Below are 27,179 nucleotides of genomic sequence, written 5' to 3'. Positions count from 1 at the left end.
TCGCAATTATAGAAGAAAACCGGACAAGAATGTAAAGTGCACACTAAATCCGAATTGGGAGACCGAGAGAGATGATATTATAAGTGGAATGTCTTAGTCATCCTTTTATAACAGTGTACCTTTCATTTATTACACTTTCCTCTTTGTCTTTTCGGTTTTCCATATCTATTCTTTTTTCTCTTTATTTCTCTTTATAAGATTAATGTTCATAGCTTGCTTTTGCTCACTCTCTATCTTCCTCCTTTAATTGCAGGGGCACTGCTCTCTTTTCCATTAGGGTTTCCTCTTTGAGAACTCATCACCCTAGCTACAAACATATATACATTATACAAGTAGCTTATATAGTGATCATGATCTCTCAATGATCAGCAGTGCCTATTTCTTGATCTTAGAAAACCCAAAGAGCAGGTAATAGTATTTTTGATTTTAGTTGAAGGGTTGCAGAGATTTCCACTCAACAGCAAGGAAATAAGTAACGAAAAACAAAAAAAGGTACTGCCCTTTTTATATTCTGATCAAAACTAGAAGTCCTGATCAGTAACAAGTAACTCATGTAGCAATAACAGTCTTTTCATTTTCTTTCTCTCTCTTTTCTTCTTATTTTGTGCTAAATCTCTTTTAATTTACTTCAGATAGCCATTAAGCTCATATAAATGTTGTGATATAAATTGATGTCAGCTTACTAGAGATTAACATATAAAGAAACACTATGAAAATTAAAGAAAAAAATCAGGCTATGTTGCATTCAGTAAGTAGATCTTAGATCGCCAGCTCAAATAATTAGGGGATACTTCAAGTAAATGTAGGGATCCAATTATTATAAGTAGCAAGTTGGTGGAAGTTATGTTTGGAACCTACGAAATCACGTAAAGTCTTAGGGGAGGGAGAGTAGTTCTTTTAATAAGAAACATAAAGACTTTCAAAACAAAAATTAGTGTCCAATAAATTCAAGGAAAATGTGCAGATATCTAATAATGGGGAAGACGTACACAAACTATAGTCATGGTGGTTTGGGTGAAAGAGTTACAGAAATTCTAAAGAACTTCAGCCTCAATTCAAGAAAAATGTAAAGGGAATGTGTAATCTTGCAAACTAACCTTAACCCTAAAAGAATGTTCAATAAGTTAAGGTTGTTTCGATGTACTACGCATACCTAAATGTTGTCCAATGGAGTCATAGTGAGGCCCCCAGATTTAGAGTTATAATTCTATTCCACATGAAATCTTAATTCTATTGAACTTGAAATTGTTTACTAAAACATTTAGAAGTATTCATTGGATTTTTAGCAACAGTTTAGTGGGTAAATTCATCTTTTGCAGCAACAGAGATATAATGGCAACATCAAGCTCTTCAAACTCTCCTTGTGCTGCGTGTAAGTTCTTGAGGAGAAAATGCATGCCGGGTTGCATTTTTTCACCCTACTTTCCTCCTGAAGAACCTCAGAAGTTTGCTAATGTTCACAAGATATTTGGTGCAAGCAATGTAACGAAGCTCCTTAATGAACTTCTCCCTCACCAAAGAGAAGATGCAGTGAACTCTCTTGCTTATGAAGCGGAGGCCCGGGTTAAGGATCCGGTGTACGGTTGTGTGGGGGCTATCTCGTTTCTTCAAAGAGAGGTTCATAGACTCCAAAAGGAACTTGATGCTGCGAATGCTGATCTTATCCGCTATGCCTGCAATGAAATTCCGACAACTCTAAACACGACACTACAATCTGGGACAAGTAACATTCCCCCAATGGTCACCAACCCTCAGCAAAGGCCAATAAATGTTAGAATGGAAACTGATGGAGGTTCTTTCTATCAGAACACTTCAGGTTTTCTTCTTCCTTTTCCTCCTTTATGGCTTGATGGTCCCTCAGGAAACATCCATGAAAGAGGAGGAGGTGGTGGTGGTGTTGGAGGAGGAGGAGCAGACATGTGAGGTATAATATTTAAGAAATTGGGTTATCTTGAGAATGAAGCTTACTCAAAATGCATCTAGGGTTGTCGCATTTTCTGATGAATTAGAAAACCTAGTAGTATATGTTAATCAATTATGTGATGAACGGTCTGTGTTAATGCTTTTAATGTTGAATTAGGAGTAGTACTTATTCTATCAGCAACATGGAGTACTTAAATATTTCTAGCTAGAGCATCAGTGCTTGAATATTAGATTGGGTCATGAAGCTCATGGCAAGTGGGTTAATTAAGTGTTTGACTTCAAAGTATGCTTATGCTCTTTATAATATTCATTCGTAAAATCAAATTCTGTTTAATTTTTTTAGTATTTGAAATCAACTTTAGAATGGATGAATTCTCTTATGTAAAGCCTATGTTTGGTTTAGTCCTAGCTTTCATATAGACTATATATTCTTAACTAAAACTAAAACTATGACTATGCTTTTGTTATTCTTTTGAATGATATAAAGGGCTACTGATATTCTTAACCAAAACTAAAACAATGTCAATGCTTTTGTTATTCTTTTGAATGATAAAGGGCTACAGAATCTAGAAACCTGACCTATTTCCATGGATTGTATTAGTCATACGCATACCCTGCCTGTGGTGATTTCCTTTGTACAATATCAGCGGATATTCTTCCCTTTGGTGTGTAGAGTTCACCGGTAGGTTATTCGACTAAGATGCCAATATTTGATGGATTCTACCCATCCATAAAACTTCCTTAATTTACTATTAGTTGTGTTGTAGTTATTTTTCTCTAGTGACACCACTTGCTGCGTGCTTATTTGTCATTCTATAGTATTAAGTATAAGAATCTCAATTTGCTATTAGTTGTGTTCTGATTATTTTTTATTTTCTCTAGTGACCGCTTGCTGTTTGCTTATTTATCATTCTATAGTATGAAGTATAAGTAAGTGTATAACAGTAATATTTGACTGGTGCGATCATGTGAACACAAACCTTTGATTAAGATGTGAATTTGCTATTATAGAGATGCACAGAAATAGAATTGCAATGTGATAGCTTGATGCGCATGCTTAGTGTATTGTTATGCACTCATGTGCTATTTACAACTCATCATAGTCAACCTATTGGGATTAATTAATCCCAAAATACATTTTTCTGGTTGCCATAAATTCTATCAGACCAGTAGTTCAACATATGCAGGTTTAATCAGTCACAACTGCATGTCGTAGGATCTGTAAAAAATCTCTTTATGGGAATTAGCACGAAGGAAAATATTACAGTGCTTATATTTTATTTATTTTGATCGGTACAAGGAATTTATTAAAAAGGGAGGAAGTTCATAAAGCATGAACAATCAAGATACAAACACAGTGCCTGCTTGTATATATGTACACATAAGAGTATATTACTTACAATTACAACTGTGGATGCAAATTGAATACTTGCATGGTTGTAATTTCGAATACCCAGAGATGCAGATAATGAAATACCTGCTGCCTGTGATTTCGTTCCTTCTTGTCTCCAGTCATACTGCTGGGAATTGTTAACTTCTTGACTTTTTTTATTTTCATATTATCATCTCATCTTTTACTTTTTTTTTTTTGATGCATGATCTTTTACTATATACATATATATGAGAGTGTGTGGCTTATTGAGAAATATAATTTATATATATTAACAGCAATATTAATTCAGTATAGTTCTTCAAAAAAGAAAAGGGAAAAAAATCAGTATAGTTGCTTCACTATCTGAAATAGTAAGCATTGAGATGCATGTTCCCTTTCTAATAGTATCCACATGAACAGCTATCTTCTTCTTCTCCACTATCTTCTTCTTCCATGTGATATAGCTATCTATATTAACTAGCTAGCTAGTAGCCTAGTAGTACTGTGAATTATTAATGGCATGTATTTTGCATATTACCTACTCCAACATTCATTCAAAATTGTGGAACCCGCTCTTTTCTCTCACACTGCCTTTAGATGGTTTGTAAAATTGGTGGTGTCGGCGACTCGCCGTGTCGCGAGTATTACCACAGTACTGGGACTTTACTATACATCTCACTGGACCATATGAGCACATCTATTCATGACTTGCTTAAAACTTTAAGTACTATACGCAGTATATATTAGCACCAAAACATGGAGTACTAGCTACGACTAACACATGGGTATATATGCTACTAAAAGTCTTAGCTAAGACTAGCACATGGAGTATATATGCTACTAAAAGTCTTGGCTCAATTCTAGGCTCAGGCATGCATTCACACATATATTTTATACGTATTTGTGATTATGAAAGCATATGTAACGTGCATATATTTGCATTTGTTATTATTTCATAAGCTGGAAGTGGTAAAGCAACACAGTAGGTTAGAGTTGTTTACTTAAAAAAGAGAAAAGAATTAAACTGCGCATTTAACTTTTGCCGCAGGAAGAAAGAAAAGATGTATAGTCTACTATAGCTTGAATCATTAATAAAGCAAATTAAGAAAGAATTTGGGAAAGAGAGTCAGTGAGGGTGAGAGAGAGATTTGACCTGTCCTGGATCCTCATATATGTATACTGAATTGTTCTTTAGAGCTTCCCTTGTTGTCTCCATCTTTAAACTGCCACTAGCAAGTCATTATCTCATACTCTCACATTCACAATCGCTTTTCCTAAATATATACTCACACCGATCCAGCAGTTTTCACCTCACAGGTTTTCAGATCATTAATTAAAAGTCCTCATGGTATCTCATCTTCTTTTGTTTCTTCTGTAGAGATATCTATCTCAATCTCTGTGGCTTCCCACACCTTCTCTATCTCTCAGACAAAGTCGTTCTCTCGCCATGCATCAACTAGCAGCTAGCTGCAGAAGAGAAGACATTTACAGGGGTCCAGTACTCTTTATGTAGGGAGGAACCCTCACCATAAGATGATCATCCACTGTATTCAAAGTTGTATGGCTTACTGTAGCTGATTTATTTCCTTACCTCACAAACTAACAAAGAACAAAAAGATAGATAAAACTTAAAAGAACCTACAGTCCATCTCTGCCATATTTGTCGTTGAGAGGTGTACCACTAAATTTACTGCAATCTAATTTCTTCCGTATAGGGATTTTTGAGGCCAGAGAATTCTACTAAATATTTTGGTGGCGGAGGTTTCATTTTAGCTCAGAGAGCAGCAGCTCTGAAATCCTTACATATGTTACTTACCTTCCAGATTGCAGTAAAAACAAGTGACAAACAATTCCCATATTTACCTCCTCATAGGGATTCACGCGCAACAACATATCTTTAAAAAAAAATCTTAACTTGTCCTTACTCCTTAGTTTTTTCTTCCTTTTCTGGATTTAATGATGATGATCAAAGAATAAATCTTAGGTGGGTGGGGGCCAATTTGTGGTATATATTTGTTTTGGAATACATGGGGGGCAACAGGAGCAGAATGGCCCCATAGGAAACAAGTATTAGCAGCTGATTGAGAGCAGTAAGTATGGCGTATGTATGGGGTTTTTAATTCGGTCAGTCAGTCAAGTCTGAAACAAGTTCTTTATCTCTTTTTAGGTTTTGGATTTGTGTCTCTGAGAATCAGTCCCCCAAACAGTTTTTCTTTCCTTGTGAATCAAATCAATCTCTTCACTGATGACCCTACTCATCCACCTTAAGCAAAAAGAATGAGAGAGGATGAAGAAAGTTCACTAGGACAAGTTTTGTAAATATAAACAGCTTTCCGTCTTTCTAATCAACCATGAAATCTCTGGGGATTTCTTCGAATGATGTCTCGCTCGCTTTTGGCTTTAATTAGCCACCACATATTAAACGGCCAGTCGACGTTGCCGTATATTGACGGCTAACTAAGGGCTTGTGCTCTGAATGTGTATTTTTAATAGAAGCAATAAAGTAACACAGTAGCTTAGAGTTGTGTTCTACCTAAAAAAAAGAGAAAATAATTAAACAGAGAATTCAACTTTTGCCGCAGGGAGAAAGAAAAGATGTAGAGAGATTTGACCTGACCTGGATCCTCATATATGAACAGTGAATTGTTATTGTAGAGTTTCCCTTATGGTCTCCATCTTTAAACTACCACTTGCACTTATCATGTATACTTGACAGATGACACTGATGACCAACAGTGGACTCTAGTACCAATAATTCATTTTGATACATATATATAGTACGCTATGTTAACGCAAAAGAGGACTAATACATATTTAGTTTATACGTTGCCCTTATGAAGGGCAGTGACGGACCCAGGATTCTTATTGTAACACTCGATAATGCAGTTAGGCCGTGGCAATTTTTTTTTTTGGAATATATAATTAGTGGCTAAATATTGATCCACTCGTACAATACTAAATAGGTAGGGAAATAAAAGTTAAAACGAACACAAATAACAGAAAAACAAAGTGATTACCAAAAGAAAAGAAAATAGGAGCAGAAAGGTAATGAGTGGGAGAAGATTATTTACTTTAAACATGACTTAAATTTTGATCACCTCATAGTATGGGCTAAAAATCATATATAATTAGCTAAATAAACTAATATGTGGGCTACGCACAAAATTTAACATAAGTTTCTATACTAAAACTTTATGAATAATTTTTTGGGGATCATGGTTTTTTTGGGGGACCATGGTTTTGTTTTGGGTAAAGACATTAGAAGTAAATCTTGGTAACCCCTTATCTAGATATTAATACTAATATCTAAATTACCCTCATTAATTTTGGGTAATGATTAGTTAGTGTTAATAATAGTTAGTGTAATGATTAGTGAGATGATTAAGTTAAAGATAATTAGTGAGATTAAAAAATCAGATGGGTTTTTTTTTTAAAAGAAGTAGAATTATAGAGAGAGTAAAGTTAGAGAAGATGAAGAAGGAAAACATGAAAAACGATGGATTTTACCAACCACAATCGGAGGAAGGGTATTTGGGTACCCAGGTATGCTTCAAACTTAGATAATGTTGGTTGAATTGCTCCAAATTTTCAAAAAACTGTAAATTTTTAGAATAGATTTGGGCTTGTTCGGTTACCTTATGTAAAGAACAGGTTACCGAACTCATCTGAAAGTGTAGTTCGGTTACTTCTTCCAAACACGCAGGTTTCCGAACTCGCTCTTTAATGGAGGTTTTAGTAGTTCGGTAAACAAACATGTTACCGAACTTTGTTTATAGGATTTACAGAATAATGTTCGGTTGGTTCACAAACTTTAACCCAACAACATATCTAACCGAACTCCACATATATGGAATTAGTGAAGAGTTCGGTTCATCAAGATTTTTTGCGAACAAACTGAACAGAGTAGGCAAAGTTCGGTTAAATCTAGGGTTGTTCATGGTCGGTTTTGATTCGGTTTCTAGCGAAACCAAAATCGAAACCAATACTATTGGTTTCTAAAAATCTAAACCAAACCAATCCATTAACCATTGGTTCGGTTTCCAAATAGTTCCAGTTGGTTTCGGTTTGTCCCAGTGGTTTTTGGTTTCTTTTTTATGTCAAACAAAAAAAAAACACAAATTTACAGATAAAAAAATCGTAGTTGCCGATAGTATTGGTTTACACAAATTTACAGACAAAAAAAATAAAATAAAAAAATATCAAGAATAGTTAAAGCTTACTCTAATTCTAGAGATCAAAAGAATATATATAATATATCTTAATTTAGTTATTGAAAAATAAAAAAGAAGGAAGACGGGAAGAATAAAGTCGAGTAGCAACAGCTGTAGTTGGGGGTGGAGAAAGGAGGCGACTGAGAGAAGGAGAAAGAGAAAGAGGGGGTGAATCATAATGAAATATTAGATTTAGGGTTTCTATTTATCTTCTAAATCAATCGGTAGAATTTAATACTTGTAAATTAACGGTAGAAACTAAGTTTAAAAATTAATCGGTTTTCCAATGGCTTTTGGTTTGGTTTTAGAGGTCAAACCAAACCAAAACCAACACTATCGGTTTTCCACTTTCTAGACCGTAACCAATCCATTAGTAAATGGTTCAGTTTGGTTTCTTCCTAATTGGTCTGGTTTGGTCCGGTTCCAGTGGAAAACCGAAACCATGTTCAGCCCTAGTTAAATCATAACTCAACATAGTGGGAAAAATAACACAGTTCGGTTACGTTGTTTTTTTTTTTTGTTTTTTTTTTGTATTATGGGTAGAGTTCGGTTAAAACTATTTTTTGCGAACCAACCAAACACAATATATTGGTTTTCAATGAGGAGTTCGGTTAAAACTATTTTTTGCGTACCAACCGAACTCAGAGTTCGGTTACGAAAAAATAAATTCGTGATAACTGAAGTGTTCTTCATGTTCTTGGTTTCAGAATGTTTGGTTACAAAACTAGTTTTTTTTTAAACTATTCTTAACCGAACATGCCACTTTAACTTCCATTTAAACCATATTTTAATGATTTCTACTCAATTTACCCAATCATTTGATGATTTCTACTCAATTTACCCTATCAAAAAACGAATTAAAAACGATTGATCGGTTTTTCAATCGAACGAGGAACGTCAAGGAAAGAAACAAGAAGAAGAGAATTTTTTTTTTTTCAAAACTAAAAAATTTCGATTCCTCTCCAATTTTTGTTTTTGATTTTGATTTTGGTTAATAGATTCATTTAGATTAGATGTATATTATTAGATTTATAAAGTTATTAGGTTAGTTTTAATTTAAATTAAAGTAAAGGATAAATGTGTATTTACCTAATTTTAGGACACCCTTTATAAGTATAGGGAGGTTGGCCTAATAAGACCATGGTCCCCCAAAAAAACCATGGTCCCTAAAAAATCGTTCAAATTTATTACTCAAAAATTAGGGACGGGCTATAGCCTCCTTTATCCTCTTGCTACGCCCGACCTGATGAAGGGTACTGCAAGAAAATTCATTTCAATTCAATTCATCGGGGGATAGAGCTATGCAAGCAAGGGCGGTAAATTACTTGTTGGCAGGTCAGTTAGTCCCAAAAAAGAAAACGACCTGTCGGATACCGAAGGTGGCCGGATCAGAATAGCGACTCGATGGATTTAGTCTGGGCAGCTGTTCCGGATCGGACATCATCGATCGGGCGGGATGTACATGGTGGGGATGCATTGGGAAGTGAATTAGTGCGGAGATCTGAAGCGAGATGGAAAGCATAAATGTCGGTATAGTTGGTTGAGCGAAGAGTGTTCCTTTTGGTAATAAGGGCGCTGAGACGGTCTGGCCATGCCGGCAGGACATCAAATATCTGCAGCACTCACGATCTAAACGGTGCGGATTAACTCTCCCCTAAAACCACCCAACCCGATGCGCACAAAAAGGGAAGAAAGGGTAATCTTCACCTCATGAATCATGATCTAGCTAGGATGCGTTACATTGTGCAGAGTAAAGTTCATGGGTTCTGTTTATCTGAAGAATCTAATAATCTTTTTCATTAAATATCTTGCAGAAGAAAACAATACACAAGATGAAGGTGTTTGTTTGATTTAAAACTTTTGGTGTAATTCAAATAGGCGGTACGTGTAGTTCAAATAGGTAATACCCAGATGACGGCAAAACTGTTGTTATAACATTCTCTGAAGCTCTGACTTCTGTTCTGTGTGATACTGCATTTCAGGCTTATCCAATTGAATGCAACATGATTCCGAATGTAAAACCACCATGAGATAATCAATCCGTGGAATAAAATCAACACTAAAAACATTTCCAAATTTATACGTACTCTCTAGTCACAGTACATTCCTAATGTACCTTGCCAAAGAAAAAAAAAATAGACGTTCAAAGTGAATGAACTATAAAATATCCTTAGATCGAAAGGGGAAAAAAAACTACTCCTAAGCCAAAGAAATTTATATCAGTGTACAAGTAATGAGATAGGTCTATAGGTCTACGCAATAGTAATCGAATATATATGAACTTCTGCTTTCCTAAAGGGCGCCCTTCCTAAATCCTACTTTGCTTTTCCAACGGGACATAAGATTTTAAATAAATTTCGTGAAAATCTCCGCTCCTTTAAAAATACGAAGTCACACGAGACCTCACATTGCTCCTTTAAAAACACTAAGTCACACGAGACCTCACATTGCATTGTGAGAGTAACATCCTCTTAAATTAAATTAGATAAAACCTTTCAACTATAGCAATTCTGGAGAAAACAAATGATGAGACCTCACATTGCACCGTGAGAATAACATCCTCTTAAATTAAATTAGATAAAACCTTTCAACTATAGCAATTCTAGAGAAAACAAATGATGTCAGGTTGAAAGCAATTCTGGAGAAAACAAATGACGGTAATTCTGGAGAAAACTAAAGCAATTCTGGAGAAAACAAATGACGGCAATTCTGAAGAAAACTAATGATGGGATTCTGTTGATAGGATCAATAAAAATTAAATAACACTAAGTTTACGCCCTGTTTTTAACGGCCTGTTAGTAAACCGTTACTAACCGTTAGCACAGACGTGGGTGTACAATATTTATGCGTGGATTTACACCTAACTAATAACTTACACTTGGTTTACACAAAATACTTACCTGAACATTATTCACAACAGTTAAGTGTATATTATGTTCGTGAAGAACCTAACCAGATTTAGTACGGTTTATCGGATTCTGAAATTATGAACATACTAGGGCTTTCCTCCTGCCGTAGTTTTCTTCTTCTTCTACAACACATCCATGGTTCTTCCTCATGAGATACCAGTCTTTAGTAAGACAGATCAATCATATTATGATAATTAAGACAGTAATATTTCAGTCAAATTTAATACCCATAACTAGAAGTGACGGAATCACTTATTTGTACCAATTAACACAATAAATTAAAATATTAAGTACGAACGGAATTAATCATCAATCAAAATCAAAATAGAGATCTTCATTAAATCGGGTAAAGAAGACAAATTCGCAAGTCGGCTTAAACCATAACCGGTCCATTGGCCCAATCACACCACCCCAATGTCTTCAAAATAGAGATCTTCATAAAATAGTAGAACTGTGATTTCCATCCCGATCACACCACCCCAATGTCTTCTCAAATCTACAGAAAAAAAATTGTCTCTCTCATTTCCTTGAATTGATTCACCTGTAAAAAAATAATATCATGAGATGGGTGGAGACAATTCATAGATATAATTCAAGAGAATAAATATAAGTAAAAAACGACCTTTGATGAATACTATATCAGTAAGCAGAGTGTAAGACCAAAAGCAATATAAAACCGTATATGATTCAGTAGAGAATCAACTAAGCTAGAGTAAGTTTTTTTTTCTTTTTTCCAAACTGCAAATGTTGATGGAAAGCCGATTCGAAATAGGAAAAGTTAAGGTTCATCACGAAATTTGGTGTTATTTTCAAATTGAGACTCTAAGAGAGATTATTTTCTTGCACGGAGAGAGGAGACTGATGGTTGCTGGTGAATGGTACGAATATGATGGAATGAAGGCAATGATGGAACGAAGGCAACAGTAGTAATGAAGTGGAAATTAGGTTGTTTTTTTTCTTTTGGCATTCCTGTTAAACATGCATGTGGAAGTAGTGACACGTGCCATGATTAATTTTCGGAGAACATATTGGTTGATGCAGACAAAATGTAAATGTAATGTTCTTTTTTCTCTTTTTTTCTGAAGAAAATGTATTTGTGTTGGTTTCACTTTCAAATTGTACTGTCATTTCACCTAGATCCTCACGCAGGCGCCACTTGCACGTAAATGATATGATAGATAAAATAAATAATTCCTAACTACTGATTTTTAAACTCCTTCTTTTAGATAAAAAATGCAAATATGCACCGCCATCGGGTGAGGCGAGGCGTAACTAAGCCACATCAAAATCACAAATCCTGAACATGTATCTGGACAGAGCGAGGCAAAACGAGGCGAGGCGAAGCCGAGCCACACCAAACCAAAAATGCATCGCAACGGGGCGGGCGGGGCAAAGCCCCGCGATGCCATATAAATGCACGACGGGGAGATGGCAATCTACATCACACCAAACCAACAATATGGTTAGAGTTTAAAAAGGCACATTAAATAAAAAAAATGCACTGAGACGGGACGAGGCGTAGCTAAGCCACGTCAAATCAAAAATTCCTAAGAATGTATCAGGACATGGCGAGGAAAGACGAGGCGAGGCGAAGCCGAGCCACACCAAATCAAAAATGCACTGCAACGGGGCAGAGCGGGGCGAAGCTAAGCCACGTCAAATCAAAAATCCTAAGAATATATCGGAACATGACAAGGCAAGACGAGGCGAGGCGAAGCCGAGCCACACCAAATCAAAAATGCATTGCAAAGTGATCGCACACCAGACCATATAAATGCACGACGGGGAGAGGCGAACCTACATCACACCAAACAAAAAATATGGATGAATTTTTGGGCACGCCCGGTGCGTAGCACGGGCACAAAATCTAGTGTGATTTTATAATGTCTCATCAGGTTCATGCTTGGCATTTATTTGGCCCCTATCCCTGTGATGCCAACTTCCGCTTTCTTAAATTCTTTTTGGTCAGATATCATAGTACTCCCTCCGTTCCGTTTTAGATGATGTTTTTTGAATTCTCACGCATATTAAGAAATGGAGAAATATGAAAATTTTCCATTTATACCCTTAAGAAAAGATTTCAAACATTAATTGCTATTAGTGCATTAAGAAAAAACTTATAGCTCCAAAAAAAAGGGTGTTATTGGTAGTTTTGTGGAAAAATATGAAAACTTTCAAGTATTGTGGAACAAAAAAATAACCCTAAAACATCATCTAAAATGGAACGGAGGGAATAATAAATTAATAGATGATAATGTGCAGTTTATCTGTTCTTGGATCAGGACAATTGATGATTATCTAATCTATTCTGGAATGGTTCCAAATGTATATCTATCTAAAGACTTAAAGGCCTAGACAAATAAATCTCCCACGTTGAACGGTGAGGAAACCCTCGCTTTTTATTGGCCGAAATAGGCCTTTTTTGAGTTTTGTGAAACGAGGGTTTGGTGAGGACACTTGGCAACGTATGGTTGGTTTAAAAAGAATAGGAAAAATATTAAAAAGAGGAAACCAAATTCAAATTGGAATTTATAAAGAACGCGCGATTGGGGGATATCAAAACTATTTGGGGATATGAATTACTTTCCCCAACCAAAGGTGTCTGCTAAGGGGTGTTTTTTGGGGCGAAAATACTAAAATGCTATTATACCCTCCCCACAAAATAAAAAACTTAAAACCAAAACCAAACACAAAATCAGTTATCCCCCATTTGTGTGCTGGCATACTCGTAGGTTAGGGTTCCATTTTTTTTTCTTCATCGTTCTTTATCGACGATTAATCGTTAATTCAAAAGTTTCTTCGTCGATTAACTACCTACTCGAATCCATAAGAATGCCTCCACGAAATAACTCAGATGCCCAATCGAAATCAAAATCGATTTCTCAACAGAAATTACCGGAAAGGCTTGCTTTGATTGCTCAAGAGCAAGAACACGAAGAACAAGAGACTTCGGACGATCAACTTCTTGTAAACAAGGCTTATGTGAGAAGGTCAGTGATTTAGAACTGTTTAATTAGTGTTTCAATCGATTTGTAGCTATGGGTTTAGGTCAAAATCGCAAACCCTAACTGAAATAGTTGAGTTTCAGTAGCTTATGGAATTCATGTTAGTATGAATACCACACCGGAACAGTGTAACGACATTCGATTTAGGATAAAGACCACACCGGCACTGCGTTACGGCATAAGATTTAGGTTGAAGACCGCACTGGAAATTAGTTACGGCATTCGATTTAAGATGAAGATCACACCGGAACCCTGTACCGGCATTCAATTTGGTTTTAATACCATGCCGGTAGTGAGCTTCTAATAAATAGAAAACCCTAGGATTTTGTTATTGTTACCGGCATACATTTTAGGTTAGGTTCCGGCATGGGTTTGAATTTTACGTTAGTGCAGGCAATGGTGTTTTGGTATCCAGGAACTTCCTAAAGATTATCGGCATCCTCGTCAATTATTTGTCAATGCCGGTATTAGTTCCCGGCATGTAATGGTTGGAATTTACTATGCTGTGTTTTGGTCACGGCATGGTCTATACCTTGTTTCGGTATGCCGGTAGTGATGATTCTATGCCGTTATGTGGTGTATCTATGCCGGTATTAAAAATGAAAGTTAGTTATCTTATATTTATTTCGTGCTTCTTTTGAAATAGGTCTAAAGCAAAGGAAGCTAACAAAGTAAAAACTAAAGATGTTGGCATTAAGAAAATAAGGAAGGACGGTCTTGGTACTCCTCAGTCTCTGCCTCCTAGAGGGAAAGACTAAGGTCACAAAATCCGTTTGGGGGATGATACAAGAGGTGAAGTTTGGAAGAGTGGTCGTGACCATAGGGAAGAAACGTTATGATCATCCTTTTCCTTGAAGCCTCTGAGAATCACTCTTGGTTTGATACATGCTTTGGTCATTATATTTACATCCTCGAATTCATGAGGTTTTAGCTTCGCAACTAGGGAGTGACCAACAAAATATTTCGGATCCCGGTGGTTATGACGGCCAAACCACACCGTACAATCCCATTCCTTTTTTTTTGTCTCTTAGATAGAATACAAGCTTAAAGGGGCAATTATCCTTCCTCGTACGATTCTTGTATACCCTATTAGTATTCTTTGGATATACATAACCCTTTCTCTTATGGATATCCTTCTTCTTGTATTGCCCACTTCTCTCGCAAACCATCCCAAAACGATTATCTGAACGTTGGGTATTCCTCACCAACACACACATGTTCTTAAGAGCTGTCTCTTTTTCCAAAGCAATTGCTTCCTCTGGAGATTTTATTCCCTACATAAGGACAACAATGGGAGATTATAAGGTTCATTACAAGCAATCCCCACATAAAGTTCTAAAAACTAGGTGAAAAGTATTGTTTGGTAACATACATGAGGCATTTTATAGTATTCGGACGTATCCGGACCAAGCGGTTTGGAATTTGTTGGATCAATGTATGTCACAATCTAAGGAATGAATGAAAAGAAAATTGAATTAGTTCCAAACAAAATAAAATTACTATAACGGGTACTAGTTTCGGCATGCTCGACGAAAGTACCGCCAAAACAACCAAAGCCGGAAACATGTGCCGGCATTCTCGAATAATTTTCTGGCATTCCAGAACTGCACTTGAAAAAGAAGACTTAATTTTTAAATAGTACCGACATTGTATTTTCTTGAACATTAATGCCGGAATTGGCAATATCGGCTTGCTTGTTACACAAGGTTCGAAGCCGGAAAACGTCGCCGGGCATGGTCGATAATTTCAAAACCACGCCGGTATAATACTACAAAAGTGACTAACTTCTGGATGTTTTTCTAGTGTTACCGGCATGCTCTATATGTAAGGTTTCAAGCCGGTATTTGTTGTCGGCGTGCTACATAATTTATAAACCACGCAGGAATTCTGTACCGGCGTGCTTGATAATTTATATACCACGCCGGTATTTAAGTTCAAAATTCTTTAACTCCTGGATGTTTTTCTTGTGGTACCGGCATGGTAAAGTTAGGAATGAACCATGCCGGTTTGGATATTCCATGGAATATTCGGTGGTAGGTAAAAAGTTAACTGCGTGCCGGCATGGATTATTTTGGTTGAAGACAATCCATGGAAATAGTTTCAAAATGGGGGATATTTTTCACCGGCATGGAAATAGTATGAATACCATGCCGGTTCTAGTAGTGCCGGCGTGGTATTCATACTACGTGTATGCCGGCACCAAGCTTTTTCAGAGAAAATATGGCGGTTTCGAAAAAAAATTCAAATTTTCGACCTCTTAGCAACATTACCTGTGTGTTGTAGTTGAGCTAAAGATTCAGCAGCTGCAATTCTCTCCTCACAATTATCTTCCATTTTCACAAAAAAAATTCCACTCAAAATATGTTTCCCTCCTTCTACTCTCACCTCACTCACACAAATTCAAATAAAAATACACACTAATTTATCCCCCAAATACTTAAGATTTTACTAATTATTATTAGTCACTAAACCTGATTAGTAAGGGTTAGATTAGGAATTAAAAAAATAATTACATAAGGGGTGACCCAGATTTGATATTTGGATCCATTTTTTGTCATATAGTTATATCCCCCAATTAGTTTTGATATCCCCAAATCGCGCGTTCTTTATAAAATGACAATATTTAGGTGAGGACACTTGGCAATATATGATGATTTAAAAATTACGAACCTAAAAGGAAAACCTAACTTGCCATGTTTGGAATTTTATGGAAGTCCAAATTCAATTTGGAAATCGAATGATTGCTATATTTGAACTATTTTTTCCAAATTAATATATAAAGGGGAGAAAATCCTCATATTTTCTGTGAAAATAAAAGGAAAAAATAATTTCCACATATCCTCCCCATATTTAATGTATTTTCCCGGTCACACCAAATCAAAAATACATTTCCATGGGGCGGCGCGAAGCCCCGCGCTCACCAAATCAAAAATGATTTTCACGAGGTGGGGCAAAGACCCGTGCACACCAAGTTAAAAGGAAAAAAATAAATAAAATTTGCACATATTTTCAACCTATTTAATGTATTTACCCCGCCATACTAAATCAAAAATACATCTCCACGGGGCGGGGCGAAGTCCCGCACACACCAAATCATGCACTGTCACGGGACAGATAAAGCTCCGCACACACCAAATCAGAACATCGCCACGAGACGTGATGAAGCCCTACGTACACCAAATCAAAAATACATCGTCACGGGGCAGCAAGGCCCACGCACACCAAGTTGAAAGAAAATATATGCCCGGTCCGTAGCATGGGCACAAATCTAGGTATTCCATTAAAATCTCTTCCTAAAATTTGACGGAGGGGCTTCAAATTTAATCACCTATACTCTGTATAATATTCTATATCTCGGGGTGACCATGACCACCCACATCTTGTATGCACGTGGCTCCGTTACTGATTGCAAAAAATGTGGCATGGTACTATGAAGTAAAACTCATGGTCGGAAGCTGCAAGGAGCGTCAACCAGATCAACCTTAATAGATATATATGCAGAAGACCGAACTGTTATGTGCTGGATATTCGGTTTATAGGATATTACTACCAAATTCAAGCCACCTAACGTAGTTTCTTACCGACGCAAAAAGGTGCAAAAGTAGTATGCACCCATCAGAATGCATGCGTGCATGTCTGGGTCTCGTCCCCAAGCCACGAGCTCCAGGAATGCACGAACCTGATACGGAAAACCTGCTTAAAGAGACACGAGATCGAGCAAGTATACTCTATAGTGACACACGGTTTGTCAGAAATAAGGTTCTCAGAATAAAAGCTCTTCATCAAATAATACCCGAAACACGAAAATAAAGCTGGAAACTCTAACAACTAGAAATAGAATTGGAGGTAGGCACTTGGGGAAGCCTACCAACATGTTTGGTGGCATCAAAGGGCCGGCCATTAGTGTTAACACAGTATCCGGGACATGTATAACGTGACCCAAATTACTCTATTAAGAGTTTGTTTATTTTGGAATTCTTATATGTTAGGAAATATTTTAACCCGAAGAACAAGCAAAGTTTGTATATAAATATAATGTATATATTCACGGTTTGTATATTATTCAAAACCTTAATAAAGTTACACATTATCTGTATCATCTTCTTAGTCTATTATCTTCTTGTCTAAACCTAAATCTAAGTAGTTCTAACTTGGTATCAGCTAGGTTAGTCTATCCTCGACAAACATGTTTACCGAATCCTCTACTATATCTTCTACAACCCCTGCCATTATATCATCTACTGCTCCTTCTTCTCAATCCTCAATCATGGATTCTGTTCAATTTTCTCAACCTCATCACATAATCACTGTCAAGCTGGATGAAACCAACTATTCTTTGTGGAGTGCTCAATTTTTGTCGTATCTTCAGGGTTACGATCTTGATGGACATGTTACTGGTACGGAACCCTTCGCAGCACCTCCTGTTGCTGATGCAGCTCCCACATCGGCTTTTCTTTCATGGACGAAACAGGATAAATTCCTGGTAAGTTGGTTATTTTCATCTCTTACACCTGCTGTTTTTCGTCACGTTCATCATCTTACAACTTCCAAAGAAATCTGGGACTCTCTTGAAGCTCTCTGATGCTCAAATTCACCATCTTCACTGCGAGCTACGTGCTCTTAAGAAAGGATCAAAAACCATGAGAGAATATATCAATTATGCTCGAGATTTAGTGGATAATCTCGCTGCTGCCAATACCACAGTCACCGACAAGGAATTTCGACACTGTCTTCTCGTTGGTCTTGACAGTTTGTATGATGCTATCGTTACATCTTTGACTACCACGATGAGTTCTCTAACTGTGGAATATTTTCTTACCTTTCTTTTAACTTTTGAACTCCTTATAGAGCATCAGGCCAAAACCCTAGCTACTCAGCCGGTTGCTAATCTTGCTGTACCTTCATGTAATACTGCATCCAGTGCGTCCCGATATTCTGGTGATTACAACTTGTCTCCAATCCAGTCCGCTGCTGCACCAAACTCGAACCAGTTCTCTGCTTCAAATCGTTCTCCAGCTAATCAATCACAACGTGGATGTTCTGAACTGCCTTGCCAGCTTTGTGGCCGTCCAAATCATGAAGCTCCAGACTGTTGGAACCGTTTTGATCGAAGTTTTTGTTCTCCTCGTCGTCAACCACCATCTTCCGTACCTTGTGCATATACTGCTCAAACCAGTTTGTTGCCAACTCCTCCATGGACTCCTGACAGTGGTGCTACAGATCATATAACGAATGATCTTTCTCGTCTTCAGTTTTCAACCGAGTACACTGGTCCTGATCAAATTCAGATGGGTAATGGTTTTTCTATTCCAATTTCTAATGTTGGTTCCTCTATTTTGGGAATTCCAAACCGTAAGTTGCAGCTTCGTAATGTTTTCTTTGCACCACAAATTTCTCATAATCTCTTGTACGTATCTCGTCTCACTGCTGATAATAATGTCTTATTTGAATTTCATCTGAATTTTTGTCTTGTGAAGGATCAATGTACCGGGAAGGTTCTTCTTCGCGGCAGTAGGAGGGGTGGTCTCTATCAACTTGATGATTCGCCTAAGTCTCCTAAAGTGTGCATAGGAGAACGTTCTAGCTTACAAGACTGGCACTCTAGATTGGGACATCCAATGATGCGTACAGTTCGTAAAGTCGTCTCTCAGTTTTCACTTCCGGTTTCAAGTCAGACTATTAAGTTTTGTTCATCAACATAGGAGTCATAAGTTACCTTTCAATCCTAGTAAAACTACTTATTTGAACCCATTGGAGTTAATTGTCTCCGATGTATGGGGACCTTCTCATATTTAATCTAATGAAAGATACAAATATTATATCATTTTTATTGATGCGTTTACTCGTTTTACTTGGATGTTTCCTATGTATCAAAAGTCTGATGTCTTTTCTATATTCTTTTTAGTTCAAAAGCATGTTGAAAATCTATTTGATCGAAAAATCAAAAAATTTCAATCTGATAATGCACTCGAGTATCGCAAACTTACTCCACATCTTCAGCAACTTGGTATTTTTCATAGATTTTCATGTCCACACACTTTTGAACAAAATGGTTTAGTGGAGCGCCGTCATCGTCATATCCGTGAAATCGGACTTACAATTTTAAACATGGCTTCTGTACCATCCTCATATTGGTATGATTCGTTTTACACTGCTTTCTATTTAATGAATCGTGTTCCTTCCACTTCTATTAATAATTCATCTCCATATGAAGTTCTCTTTGGTCTTCCACCGGATTACACCTCCCTTCATGTATTAGGTTGTTTATGTTATCCTCACCTACGTCCGTATAGATCTAAAAAAATGGATCCTCTTTCATCTCCATGTGTGTTTATTGGTTATAGTCCATATCAAAAGGGTTACAAGTGTCTTCATATTCCTACAGGTCGTATATATGTCAGTCTTCATGTCGTTTTTGATGAGACTACATTTTCTTTTTCCTCCACATCACCACCTTCACCGGCATCGATCACTTCTCAAGTAAATAATTCTTCACCCATATCGGTTTCATTACCACCGGTTACTCGTTCTATTACTGCATCAATACCACCAGTTGGTACAGTTCCCCTTGATTCCAGAAGCAGTACAACTATACAGCTGCCACTGCCAATCTCAGCTAATGTTCCGTCTCTGACAACTCAGTCAGAGTACTCAAATTCTAGCCACGTACTGTCACCAAAAATCACTTCCACTACTGCATCAGTTTCCTGCTCGAGTTCTGCATCAACGTCTAGTTCAGCATCAGCGTCCACCTCAGCACCAATGGCCAGTTCAACACCAGCTTCCACCTCAGCACCAATGATCACCTCAGCACCAGCGTTCAGCTGTGCACCAACATCCAATTCTGTACCAGTTTCTAATTCTTCTCCAACGTCCAGTTCTGCACCAGCTTCTAGTTCGACTACAACACCGGCTTCCAGCTCTAATTCTACATCTACTATTGATACACATCCAATGGTGACTAGGGAAAATGATGGAATTTTTAAACCCAACTCAAAATATGCTCTGGTATGTGATTCTCTTAGCGAACCAACTTGTATTTCAGAAGCTCATAAGGATCCATATTGGCGTGTCTCCTCAGATGATGAGATTAATGCATTGCTTCGTAATGGTACCTGGACATTAGTACCATTTGATCCTTCCATGAATGTTATTGGATGTAATGGGTATTTCATATCAAACGCAAGTCTAATGGTGAAATTGAACGTCGTAAGTCTCGCTTGGTTGCTAAAGGATAAATCAACAAGAGGGGATAGATTTTTCTGAAACATTTAGTCCGGTTGTTAAACCATGCACTATTCGTACTATTCTTACATTGGCTCTATCTTCCAATTGGCCTATTTCACCAAAATTGACGTAGAAAATGCTTTCTTACATGGTGAACTTCAAGAACAGGTGTACATGAAACAACCTTCAGGTTATGTTGATTCTCGATTTCCTACACATGTTTGCAAGTTGCATCGTTCTCTCTATGTCCTTGAACAAGCTCCTCGTGCATGGTACCATCGACTCAGTACCTTTTTATTACAAATTTGGTTTGTCACTTCAAAATGTGACTCATCTCTATTTATCTACAATGGATCATATGGCACTATTTATCTATTGGTGTATGCGGATGATATTATCGTTACAGGTTCCAATTCTGCTAGTATTAAATCCACTCTTGATCGTCTACAACAAGAATTTGCAATTAAAGATCTTGGCTTCTTGTCTTATTTTCTTTGAATTGAAGTGATTCGTACTTCCTCGGGATTGTTTCTTTCTCAACAAAGGTATGCTCATGATCTTCTTATTCGAGCAAAAATAGATGGTGTTAAACCTATTCAAACACCACTAAGTACTTCTGATGACATATATTCTGATAGTAGTACCTTATCAACTGATGCTACTGAATATCGTAGCATTGTTGGAGCCTTACAGTATTTGACATTTACTCGTCCTGATTTGGCATATGCTGTTAATAAGGTATGTCAGTTTATGCATGCACCCACTATTTTTCACTGAGTCTGGTAAAGCGTATACTTCTTTATCTTAAAAACACGTCTACCTTTGGAATACTTCTTCGACCATCTCCTTCTCTACAATTATCTTTCAGTGCATGTACTGATTCAGATTGGGCTGGTTCTCTTGAAGATCCACGTTCTACTAGTGGTTATTGTATTTTCTTGGGTGGTAATATTATTTCCTGGAGTGTTCGTAAGCAGAAAACAGTATCTCGTTCAAGTACTGAAGCAGAATATAGGGGACTTGCAATTGCTACTGCTGAAATTATGTGGATTCAATCATTTCTTTCAGAACTTCGTGTTTTCACTCAATCACCCCATGTTCTATGGTGTGACAATCTTGGTGCTACTTATCTCACAGTCAATCCTATATTTCATGCAAGAACAAAACACATTGAGATTGATTATCATTTTGTTCGTAATCAAGTTGCTTTAAAACTTCTTGATGTCTGGTTTATATCATCTAAGGATCAGATTGCGGATATATTCACAAAACCATTATCCAGAGACAGGTTTTCTCTTCTAAGGTTCAAGCTAACGGTTCAGGATAACCCGTTGCGCTTGAGGGAGGGTGTTAATACAATATCCGGTACATGTATAACGTGACCCAAATTACTCTGTTAAGAGTTTGTTTATTTTGGAATTCTTGTATGTTAGGAAATACTTCTTTAGGAAATACTTTAGCCTGAAGAACAAGCAAAGTCTGTATATAAATATTATGTATATTGACAGTTTGTATATTATTCAAAACCTTAATAAAGTTACACATTATCTGTATCATCTTCTTGTCTAAACCTAAATCTAAGTAGTTCTAGCTGTTAGTCTTTGGCTTTACAGGCTCCGGGTTAGTGGAGCTCGGAAATTAGGGGCCTTAGGTTTGGGGTAGTTGGCCCTGGCAGTTGGAACTTGCTTAAACCCTAAACTCTAACTCTCGTACACATCCTTAAACCCTAACTCTTTCTAAAAAATAATATAAATCCTGACCCTAACAAATTGCAGTTTCTGTGGAACCCATAATTGAGAGATACCACCACAAATTGGGAGATACTCCAAATTAAATAAAACTGAATTTCGGCTAAGGGGTAATTTTTAGGGTGATAAAAATATAAAGGAACTAAAACTTAAATCGTTTTGTATCCCCCATTCTCTCTTCTTCTCTATATTACCGATTCTTCCTCTTCAATTCTTCCATTACTGTCTTTGATTCAAACATTTATACGTTGATTAATATTTTTCATAAAAATTAAACTACGAATTAAATAGTCGATAGTATTTATTTGATTGATTTTTAGGATGAATTAAAAAAATAAGAGTTGGAATTTTACTTCAGAGTATCCGTCCGCATTGTACTCATCCTATATTTTCATACGGACACAACAATCGTCATTGAATTCATCATGAAGTCATGAAGACAATGCCGACGCAACCCCTGCAGAACTTTTTCGTTTTTTTTTTTTTTGCTTTGTAGGGGAACCATTTTGTGCTAAACCCATTATCATAGTAGCCCATGTAACCACTGCTTCATCATACGTTGACCAGAAAACTTTTACGAATAATGAATACTCCAAAGCGTGAAGTTGCCAGGTCCCCCACCCCCGTGATTCATCCAACATCAGAAACTAGGGATTTCTGAATGTAAAATCTGTAAGAACCAACCAATCATAAAGTTCCAGGAAACAGTCACTCTATGAGGACATTTCTCAAACAACTCCATCACTTCATTTAATTTCTTATGGCGAAACTAAGCCGAAAGAAATGCATTATTCAAGCAGCAACATCCGAGTGTGATTAGGAGGAGTTGTTTGATTGGAATGATGCGTAAAACAGGAAGTATGAGAAAGAATTTGAGCACAAATACAGGGGATTATAAGAAGTAGGTTATCGTGCAAGTGCTACTGTTTTCGGCACAAGTCTTACTAATGAAGTTATTGTGTCAAGTGCTTAGATCTTGATCGATGCAATAATAATTAAACTGCTTGATTTATGAAATGAATGATGAAATTCAACAATCGGCATTGCTTTGGTTGTGAACCCAATACCGACAGCCAATATAGATAAGGGGAGTCCCAATTACTTGATAATGTTCTTTTATTTTTTTATTCTAAGTACCCCCAGTTGTGGGTTCTTTCCGTGCATAAGAGTTTCATGGATTATTTCAAATTTATACTGTACGAGGTTATATCAGAGATATTAACTCCTGTACCAGCTGAATCCGCGCTTGATTGCAAACTAGTATGCACATCTTGGAGAAATATTGTTTCTGATCCATCATTCAATCAGATGCACTGCCATCATCATCTTAATCATCCTTCTGATGATTCTTGTACGCTGGGCTTTCTTGCTTTAACTGAGAATGAATTATTTTACTATTTTGAATATAATCAGAATCAAGAGTTAACAACATCCACTGAGAGAATTAGAAAAATTATTTCTACATCAAAACCCGAGGATAATTTTGTTGGCTCGTGTAATGGTTTGATCTGTATTGTTCAGGAGGATGAACCTGATAGCCCAGTTTCTATATGTAACCCTTTCACCAAACAATATGTCCTGCTTCCACAAATCAGGAAGAATACTGATGATGATCTTTTTTGGTCGTTTGGATTTGGATACGTTTCTTTAACAAATGAGTACAAAGTCGTAGGAATATATGTGTCGCTGCTAACCAAGTATGTAGAAGTTCACATATACACATTAGGCAGTGGAAATGGATGGAGAGACCTTGGAAAGTTCAATCTTGAATTCAGCCCCAGACGTGATAATGAATATGAACATGGCAAGTTTTCCAATGGAGCTATTTACTGGATTGGCAGGGAGATCGTGACCTTCGATTTGATTGAGGAAAAGTTCTGCAAACATCTTGCACCTCCTCCTATGCCACCAAACACTAATTTGCAAAATCATACAATAGGGGTTTTGGATGTATATTAGTATATGTGACAATGTTAATGATTGTTGTGACATATGGATATTAAAAGAAAAGAATGATAATCACCACAACAAAGGAGAGGAACATAAGTCATTGGGCTGGAGTAAAGAGTTAAGGGTTGATCAAAACGAATTATTTGCCATTACGAAGAGTGGCGTTGTTTTAACTTACTCTAAATTTGAAGACTATGTCAACCTTTACGACACAAAAGCTTCAACCTCGAAAAGGCTTGTTAATATTAAGGAATCGGTTTAAGTATTTTCTCACAAGAACACTTTGGTATCATTGAAAGAATTAGGGGAAGAACTTACGAGAACAATTAAGCCAGTTAAAGGATGCAGAAAGCTGTGATTCGCCTTTCAAGCAACTTCAGGAGGATGCGAACCCTGAATACATACTTATAAACGGGTACTCTTTATTGAGTTTTGGCAGTAATATTCATATCTTTTCGTAGACTTATGACCTACATGTTATTGACATTGTGTTAGTGAGTAATATATATAGATTTTTTTTTTTTTGGTCTTTCGGTCCAACTTAATTAATGGGAGTGTTTTCTGTTTTGGTTTAAACTAAATTGCAAAATTCAAGATCAATCTCAACTAGCACAAGAGTATTGAATAATCCTTGGCGTTATGAAAACAAATTTGTAGTAACATATAAAAGATTTTGTATCGTTCTATTTTTTTTTTCCCTTCTACACATTATAAAAAGGAAGACAGTGATTTTTATGAAGAAATCAATGAAGATTTTCTGTTGTTTCAAGTTCATAGAAAACTAATACTCCAGTGTACTAATCAATGGAAAGAGCAACATAATAGGAACTCCAATCGGTACTAATCAATGGAAAAGGGTGACAATTCAGATGATTTAGCATTTCTCTTCATTTTGATCATCAACTGTCGTTGTTTCTTTTGCCTTACAGTCATCAAGATAATGCTGATAGATATAAGAAACGAAACCCCAAAGAGATAACAACATTGCCACTATCTTTACCCCATCCAATTTGTCATGAAAAAATATCACAGAAAAAATGGGAACAATAGGTGAGCCTAATGTGCTAATGACATTGGAAAAGAGTGAAGATGCTTCAAATACTAACCCAAGTATACCAACAGATGATACTTGCCAAGTTACTGCTATCCACACCAAAGTCATCACATACGAAACACCACCTTCTCCATAATCGTTAATCTCGTTCTTCAATCGCCTCCAATCTCCACTAGCAAATAATCCGACTAAACAAGTACAAGTAGATACGACCGATGTAGAGATTGACATTTCTAGTACGGCATAGATGGTTTCATTTTTTATCACTTTCTCAAAGCTGAGTTGTGTCAGAGAAAGTAACAAGGAGTAACCGGCCGAGGCACTAAGTGTGCATATGAATCCAATAACGTATTTACCTTGAGGAATTGTTGTTGACTTTGAAGAGCCATCGGGATCGATAGATAGAAGCACCACTGACATGGTGAGGAGAATCAAAGAATTGAATATGAAAGCTGTGAATTTCTGTGAGTTGATAAAGAAGGAGAATATTGCATTAAAAACTAATTGAGTTGCACATAATAGAGAGTATGTAGACACCGGAAGATATAAGAGCCCATAGGAGTACAACATGCCGTTTCCCGCTATTAGCACTCCAAGCGAGATGTAAAGGAGTGCTAATGTCGATACGGATGCTGAGGGTTTGGTGGTGGTTGAGGTGGTGGTAGAACTGATTGGCGGTGTCAAGTATATCTTGACAACAATCAGCGGGATAAACAGCACAGGAAACCCAGCTGATTGTACCAATGTCGCCATCCATTTGCTATTCCCGCCTTTATCATAGTATAACTCACCTAAAAGAGTGGCTACTGATTGACCAGATATAAGCAGAAACCCATAAAGCGTCACCCTGAGCCACCGATTATAGCGTTTGCTGCCTTTCATGGTCGACGCAGATGCTGGGTCATCACTACCACTTTTTGCCGATACCTCTTTTGATTCTTGACCTGATGGAAGAAAAACAGACGAATTGTTAAAACGCTGTATATCTTCAAGAGTTTATAACTTGTCTTCAGGATAAGAGGATTAGCTAGTAATGAAGTGACAAGACTATAACTTACATTTGATTTGGAGTTGCACTTCTTGAATTTCTCCCATTAAATGATAAGTAGGTACTGGGAATGGTGATAACACAGCAGTATTACAATAAATCTCTCTTTCTTTCTCCCACAGAAATTCTTGTTTCAGAACAACTTTAACAATCTGATGGCAGAAGAAGAGAGATTTATAGATGATCCAAATTTGGTGACAAGTTACACGTGATTGTATGAATGAATGTATTTATAATAGATGTTGTCTTTACTCAACACGCATTTCAAGAAAAACATAACCATACCCATCATAATTTGTGCCTTAGTCCACTCCACACCTTCACAACCCTTGATCATCGATTATGCATGATGCGGTTAAACACAAGTTTTGGGACTTCAATCAGTTGGGGCGCCTTTAGTATAGAGAATGTAACTAAAATAGCTATAAACTGTAGTAGGGTATACATATATATATATATACAGTAATGATAATGACATCAGTTTTTTCAAGTAAAGAAAGTATTGGTTGTTTTATAAAGCAAGAACCATTCTTGCATGTTTCGTATAAGAAACTAAAATCAGTTTTTTCTTTCTTTATCAAGAATAATAACAAAAAAACAGAAGCATAGTACGTTATTATGATGACTTTTAGAAGTTATTCCAAAATTTGCAAGTCACGAACTCTATGACTCTGTGCTGGTTAGCAGAAGATTGAAAAATGAAACCGAAATGCCCTTCCTCACGCAACGCAC

At 36.8% G+C, this 27,179-nt stretch overlaps 3 protein-coding genes across 5 annotated transcripts; 2 read left to right on the top strand and 1 right to left on the bottom strand.

Moving 5' to 3' along the window:
- Positions 1 to 222: 222 nt before the first annotated feature.
- Positions 223 to 2,060, top strand: LOC113341465 (protein LATERAL ORGAN BOUNDARIES-like). Of its 2 annotated transcripts, none has more exons than XM_026586340.1 (2): positions 223 to 492; positions 1,326 to 2,060. In XM_026586340.1, the coding sequence occupies exon 2, from the start codon at positions 1,333 to 1,335 to the stop codon at positions 1,921 to 1,923; it is 591 nt and encodes a 196-aa protein (XP_026442125.1). In that variant the 5' UTR covers positions 223 to 492; positions 1,326 to 1,332; the 3' UTR covers positions 1,924 to 2,060. The 2 variants fall into 2 exon arrangements, with proteins under 2 accessions (XP_026442125.1, XP_026442124.1); XM_026586339.1 differs by having other exon boundaries at positions 1,320 to 2,060.
- A 21,508-nt stretch (positions 2,061 to 23,568) lies between these two features.
- LOC113341349 (F-box protein At3g07870-like) lies at positions 23,569 to 24,354 on the top strand. Its single transcript, XM_026586258.1, has one exon. The coding sequence runs from the start codon at positions 23,569 to 23,571 to the stop codon at positions 24,352 to 24,354; it is 786 nt and encodes a 261-aa protein (XP_026442043.1).
- An 827-nt stretch (positions 24,355 to 25,181) lies between these two features.
- LOC113341471 (probable purine permease 11) lies at positions 25,182 to 26,847 on the bottom strand. Of its 2 annotated transcripts, XM_026586346.1 has the most exons (3): positions 26,733 to 26,847; positions 26,458 to 26,599; positions 25,182 to 26,343 (listed from the first exon to the last, which is right to left on the bottom strand). In XM_026586346.1, the coding sequence occupies exons 2-3, from the start codon at positions 26,492 to 26,494 to the stop codon at positions 25,220 to 25,222; spliced, it is 1,161 nt and encodes a 386-aa protein (XP_026442131.1). In that variant the 5' UTR covers positions 26,495 to 26,599; positions 26,733 to 26,847; the 3' UTR covers positions 25,182 to 25,219. The 2 variants fall into 2 exon arrangements, with proteins under 2 accessions (XP_026442131.1, XP_026442130.1); XM_026586345.1 differs by having other exon boundaries at positions 26,458 to 26,847.
- Positions 26,848 to 27,179: the final 332 nt, after the last annotated feature.

The sequence above is a fragment of the Papaver somniferum genome, unplaced genomic scaffold (assembly GCF_003573695.1).
Source record: "Papaver somniferum cultivar HN1 unplaced genomic scaffold, ASM357369v1 unplaced-scaffold_29, whole genome shotgun sequence".
NCBI lineage: Eukaryota > Viridiplantae > Streptophyta > Magnoliopsida > Ranunculales > Papaveraceae > Papaver > Papaver somniferum.
Note: the sequence above shows the minus strand (reverse complement) of the source record. Positions and strands in the feature narration are given on the sequence as shown.

What these genes read in the sequence shown, in the direction of transcription:
- LOC113341465 (XM_026586340.1), top strand. Translation starts at nt 1,333, where the DNA reads ATGGCAACATCAAGCTCTTCAAACTCTCCTTGTGCTGCGTGTAAGTTC.
- LOC113341349 (XM_026586258.1), top strand. Translation starts at nt 23,569, where the DNA reads ATGGATTATTTCAAATTTATACTGTACGAGGTTATATCAGAGATATTA.
- LOC113341471 (XM_026586345.1), bottom strand. Translation starts at nt 26,494, where the DNA reads ATGGGAGAAATTCAAGAAGTGCAACTCCAAATCAAAT. An exon ending in AGTGCAACTCCAAATCAAAT is followed by an intron (nt 26,344 to 26,457) that starts GTAAGTTATAGT and finishes TTCTTCCATCAG; the next exon opens with GTCAAGAATCAAAAGAGGTA.